We start from the raw sequence: 6,000 nt of genomic DNA on the forward strand, positions 1-6,000 counted from the left end.
TGATTCAAAAGTTTCATGAACACAAAACAGTTTTGTTTGTGGAAAGCAGACAAATATAAACAGACGACTGGAAGCTAATCTTATATTTAGCAATTTCATATTACCAACTAGATTTTCACAGTTTTGGTTAAGGGAAATCAAACTATATTTACTATTTATAGATAACAAAAAAGCTGTAAACACATGAATGTAGGTCAATTAATATATTTAATCAAAAATCTGTTTTGTAATTTATTTATTGTAGAAGGCTATTCCACTGACATGCTTTGTCACATATCCTATGTTTTATTCATCATTCTCTCGTATTTGTAAACAAACATCTTTAATAAAAAAAAAATAAAAAAAAAAATTAAAAGCCTAAGCAGTAAAACAGCAAGTTACTCAAGTAAATGTAACTGTTACTTCGCCCCTCTGGTATTAAAGTCCACATTTCTGAATTATTTTGTATTTGTCTGATAGATGTGAACAATCTAAACTTAAATGTCATGTTTTCATTGGCTGTATTCAGAGAATCATAATTACCAGAAATAATGCTTTAGAATGTCAGTGTATGTGGAATTAATGTATATATTGTGATTTGAGAATTGATGTGGAAAAATACTTTTTAAATTATGATTTAAAAAAAAAAAAATCACTGCAAAGGTGTTTAACTTGACAAAGACACACCTGAATCAAATAATCAAGTAATTCACAGGACTCTGGACAACCTGACCGCATTCTGATGAGGTAATTCAGTAATTTGATTCAGGGACAAATCTGAAAAATTTCATAAGGACTGGAGTATGAAACCTCTTGTATGAGGACTGAACAGAGCTCTGGGTTGTTCCAAGTTTAAGTTGTAGGTTTATAATCTAAACTTTTGTTGTGTTCCTATGTAAACTGGTAAAAAGTCTATTAGTAAAAAATACATAGCCAGTCAGCTTCAATTACAAACCTAAATAGTTTTTGAAGAAATGTCCAACTACTGAGTAAATCCGTTCCAGGACCAACAGCGGTCCTTTAACAGACCTGAAGTGACAGCAGTAAAAGTATCATCTCAGTCACAGAAGTGAAGAGAGGAATGAAATATCAGTTTTCTGGGAAAACTGATCAGTGACTTTGTTATGAAGTGAGATCCAAAATAAAAATCCATGTAGTCAGTCCTCGATACTCTCAGAAACCATGAATAAGCAGAAACCACATTCAGACATGATTAAACCACAGACTGCAAGACAGGAAATGCTTCAAAGGTTTAGATTTATTAGATATTGAAATAACAATTTGATTCAGAAATGGTTTGCATTTGATAAAAAAGTGAAAATAGGGCCATGGAATGCATGACATGATTCAGACCAAATATGATTCATTTCACAGTAACAGCTTATTACAAAAATTATGGCTTTTGCTACAACTTCAGAACATTGAGGCTCCTGGTTCATTTAGAAAAGTCGAGGTAATTCCAGTTAACGTTTGACCTATTGTACAGAAATAGTTTGTTTTAACAGAAACAAATGCAGCTTTTACCTCTTTGGAAATGTGGACAGCTGGAGATGTCTAATGTTGTGTGTTTTTTTTTTTTTTTTTTTTTAGAGGGTGTGTCTGTCGAACAGGTAATCTGCCATGGAGCCGTGCGGGTCGGAGGTGGTGAGGCTGGTCAGACTGGTGATGTAGTCGCCCAGCTTCTTGATGGTGTCATGGCTGTCGACGAGGAACTCCCGCTCCAGGAAGTCGCACAGCTGGAAGAGGAAGAAAAGGTAACAAAACCTGAAGAGAGCATTTATGTTTTTAATAATCAGCTAAACTCACATGTGGGTCTTTGTTGCTGTCGGCTCTGCGGTGAACATCCACGATGAAAGTGTTCAGGGACTTCTGGTATTCCAGGGAGAAGGTCAACGCATCCAGACCGTCTCTCCAGTCCTCCCTGCTCGGTTTCTAGGAAACGGATTTAATCTTTCTAAATATAGATCTAATAAATGCAGATTTTAGCAGTTTTTCCATCTCCACATAAATTCAATTTTTAACTAGCTTGGCCACTATTGTTTTACTGCACAACTTTTTTAAACCCCAAACTTTTTTTTAAAAATGACAAATCCCCCCCTGTCATCCATTTTCAAAAAGGTCAGAAAATTTGCAGCTTTACTGTTAACACAGATTGCTAAACTATGTAGTCAGGATGACCTAATCTAGCAAGAGACATTTGATTTCATTTTAATCCACTAAACTGACTGCAGGTTTCAGACTTTTATATTTAAAATCTTTACCCAAAACCTGCCACAACTGCAAGAGTTTGACATAAAATCTCATTTTAGCCCAATAAAGGCAACATATGAAGTTGATTAGAAACCAGACTGAGGTTAAAGTCCAGTGTTTAAGCCAGCAGCTGCCCAGACTGATGACATTTGAAGTCTTTAACTCACAGCAATGGCCCGAAGCAGAATCCGGCCTCCTCTGGTGTTCTGGTATTCCAGCAGCTTCTCAGCCTGTTCCCGCTCCTTCATGGAGCACTCCAGGAAAAAACAGGAGAAGTGTGGCAATGCGACATCATCCCTGTCAAAATACATCCCCTGAAAAACAAAACAAATATATCAGAAACCAGTCAGCAGATTTTAACATGGCTGCCTTCAGCTGGACTTACCAGGGCAAGGTAGGTGTAGGAAGCGCTGAGCTTCAGATTGATGAGCTTGTTGATGGCGCCTTCAGTCTCTGGATGGTAGTTTTGTTTCACTGTATTCTGCATTTCTAACAAACAAAGAGGCCTTAACAGTATGTAGAGTTATAGTTGAATTGAATTAGGACTTCAGATGCTAATCAACTTGTCTAAACGTAACAGTTTAACTTCCAACCCAAAGTCTGTCTATGATCCAGTTCAGCTCTCCAGCATTTAAAGGCTCCGTGAACCTCCGACCTAAAACCTTCATCCTGTGTGGTTGAGTGATGACGGGTTTAACTCTGATGCAACCTCAGCAGGCTCTGCTACCAGGCTAACACTTTGCTACTTTTACCAAATCACACCTGAAAGCACCTGGAGGCTGCAGCTCAAGCTAGCAGGCTAATCCCACAAGCTAACAATGACGACAAAAACAAATGAACGGTTAGCATCGTTAGCTCATAAAATGGACTAAAAACAAACTTTATCTTTAGACAACATGTTAGTTAACTAGATTTTATAACTATTTTACAATGGAATTGAAAGAATTACTTACTTGTTGGCGTTTTGTTTACCCCAAACAATACAACGGAGCTTGTCTTCTTTGGCTTTTATATGTTGAAGCTAATTAGACACTTTTATCTATTTATCACTGCAAAGGTGTTTAACTTGACAGAGACACACCTGTGTCTTTGCTTCAACACACCTGAATCAAATAATCAGGTAATTCGCAGAACTCTGGACAACCTGACCGCATATTTTTGTTATTTAATAAATTACCTTAAGAAAACGAAACTGATAGAAAGGATATACATTTTATTTATTTATTTAATTCATTAAAAAAGAGGGGGGGTATATATATATGTAGCATCCCGATCCACACTCCATTCCAGTTGATGGCGGTAATCCACATCAATAAGTTGCTTGCCAACCGCCATTAAAAGAAGAAGAAGAAGAACCTGACCGCATTCTGATGAGGGAATTCAGTAATTTGATTCAGGGACAAATCTGAAAAAATACGGGACATCAGAACTCAAGCACTGGAGTTTGAAACCTCATATGATGGATAGAACCGAGCTCTGGGTTGTTCAAAGTTTAGGTTGTGGGTCTATAATCCAAACCTGCTTTAAACTTCTATTGTGTTCCTAAGTAAACTGGTAAAAAGTCACTTATTAGTAAAGAAACACTTAGCCACTTATTAGTCAGATTCAATTACATAACTGAAAACAATAAAAATAATCATTAACCTTAATGATTATAAACATAAATAGTTTTTTGATGCAACAACTGAGTAAATTCCATTACAGGATCTACAGAGGTCAATACCTTTAACAGACCTGAACAGCTAAAGTCACAGCAATAAAAATATTGTTTCAGTAACGGAAGTGATGAGAGGAATGTAATATCTTCTGGGAAGACTTTGTTATTCATTATAACGTTGTTACATTATGTTAGCCTTGCCTAAACAGAAAAGGTTATTCTGTAAGCTAATGTTAGCCTTGTCTAAAGGTTCTTCTGTAAGCTAATGTTAGCCTTGCCTAAACAGAAAATGTTCTTCTATAAGCTAATGTTAGCCTTGCCTAAACAGAAAAGGTTCTTCTTTAAGCTAATGTTAGCCTTGCCTAAACAGAAAAGGTTCTTCTGTAAGCTAATGTTAGCCTCGCCTAAACTGTAAGCTAATGTTAGCCTCGCCTAAACAGAAAAGGTTCTTCTATAAGCTAATGTTAGCCTTGCCTAAACAGAAAAGGTTCTTCTGTAAGCTAATGTTAGCCTCGCCTAAACAGAAAAGGTTCTTCTGTAAGCTAATGTTAGCCTTGCCTAAACTGTAAGCTAATGTTAGCCTTGCCTAAACAGAAAAGGTTCTTCTGTAAGCTGTTAGCCTCGCCTAAACAGAAAAGGTTCTTCTGTAAGCTAATGTTAGCCTAGCCTAAACAGAAAAGGTTCTTCTGTAAGCTGTTAGCCTCGCCTAAACAGAAAAGGTTCTTCTGTAAGCTAATGTTAGCCTCGCCTAAACAGAAAAGGTTCTTCTATAAGCTAATGTAATGTCAACTTCACATAGTGAATAGATCTACACTTCTCTCTTTATTTGAGATGTTTATCACCATGTGTTTGTTTTTAAGCTAAAGCGTTTGTAAAGCAACTACAACAAAGAAAAGCTTTATATTCTTGGTGCTCCTCTCTGCTGACCTACTATCTGTCTGGATTGGTTTACTATCCAAAACGTTAACTAGTCTGTTCTTCAACATGAAATTGCGTCAGTAGTACATTTATTCATTTACAGCATTCAGATAACATTTTTCTCCAAATTCAGTGATAAGATAAGATAAATCTTTATTGTCATTGTCACAAGGACAACGACATTCAAAGGGTGCCATCAGTCGGTGCACATGCCCAAAAACAAAAAATAACTGTCTCACAATTCACACACAACGCAAGAATCAACAAACAACTGGCAAAAAAAAAAAAAAAAGGAAGAACAGCCACATTCTCACATACATCATTTATGCTGATTAATGGTTGTTTTTGATTGCATTTAGTTTTGTTATTGCTTTCGGGTAAAACTGTCTCTGAGACGGTTGGTTCTGGTTCTGGTTGCTCTGTATCTTCTGCCTGAAGGCAGCAGTGTGAACAGAGAATGTCCGGGGTGAGAAGTGTCCTTTGTGATGTGTTGTGCTTTTCTTAGACATTTTCATTCATCATAGACATTAGTGCATTTTCATTAGCGTTAGGGAGAAAGAATGGATTCTGATATAGCTCTGATTCTGTTTCCTTTGGGTTTTCTGTAACTTTTCTTTTTTCATTAAATCCTCATCACCATGATCCTCCTGAGTTTCTGTCTGCATTTTAGCCTGGTAAAAAAAAACAACCAACACCACAATGACACCTTCAGAAAATTCTGTTATAAGTAACACGGTTTGGAAAATGAACTCAGAGTTTGGTTTTTAAGGTTTCCATATGCAGGTACAAGGAAAACCTTTATTTGACTTCTACTTCCTCCATTTTTCCCCACAGTGAAGAACAATAAAAAGAAACACTTTGACACAGCTTAGGTAACTCATAAAACGAGAAGTGACCCGGGTTCTGGCAGTCATATTTTTCCTTTTACTAGTTACATATTGGCTCCAATGTCAAGGAAACCAGAGATAATGCAGCACAATTCACTTAATTATTAAAAATATCACATATAATCCATTCTTAAAATATGTGACATTTTAAGAACGGTGGATAAAAACTTATATTATTATGTGTAATCAGTTTTAAATCTTTTTTTTTATTTGACAATAAAGATGATTCTGAAGATAAAAAGCTGCTCACAAGCTGTAAACTGGCAGTGCAGCAAATAAAAAGTCATCAACACTAAAAATAATATTTAA

General features: G+C 36.2%; 1 protein-coding gene across 1 annotated transcript; it reads right to left on the reverse strand.

Moving 5' to 3' along the window:
• Positions 1-1,219: 1,219 nt before the first annotated feature.
• Positions 1,220-3,320, reverse strand: LOC114133673 (ferritin, lower subunit-like). The gene is made up of 5 exons (XM_027999752.1): positions 3,183-3,320; positions 2,615-2,718; positions 2,397-2,543; positions 1,786-1,911; positions 1,220-1,715 (listed from the first exon to the last, which is right to left on the reverse strand). The coding sequence occupies exons 2-5, from the start codon at positions 2,714-2,716 to the stop codon at positions 1,566-1,568; spliced, it is 525 nt and encodes a 174-aa protein (XP_027855553.1). The 5' UTR covers positions 2,717-2,718; positions 3,183-3,320; the 3' UTR covers positions 1,220-1,565.
• Between the last annotated feature and the right edge of the window lie 2,680 nt (positions 3,321-6,000).

The sequence above is a fragment of the Xiphophorus couchianus genome, chromosome 2, assembly GCF_001444195.1.
Source record: "Xiphophorus couchianus chromosome 2, X_couchianus-1.0, whole genome shotgun sequence".
NCBI classification, from domain to species: domain Eukaryota; kingdom Metazoa; phylum Chordata; class Actinopteri; order Cyprinodontiformes; family Poeciliidae; genus Xiphophorus; species Xiphophorus couchianus.

Excerpts from the sequence above, each read along its gene's own strand:
- LOC114133673 (XM_027999752.1), bottom strand. The coding sequence starts at position 2,716 with ATGCAGAATACAGTGAAACAAAACTACCATCCAGAGACTGAAGGCGCC. Across the intron at positions 2,544-2,614 it reads CCTACACCTACCTTGCCCTG|GGGATGTATTTTGACAGGGA; the intron begins GTAAGTCCAGCT and ends TTTGTTTTTCAG. Across the intron at positions 1,912-2,396 it reads TTCTGCTTCGGGCCATTGCT|AAACCGAGCAGGGAGGACTG; the intron begins GTGAGTTAAAGA and ends TCCGTTTCCTAG.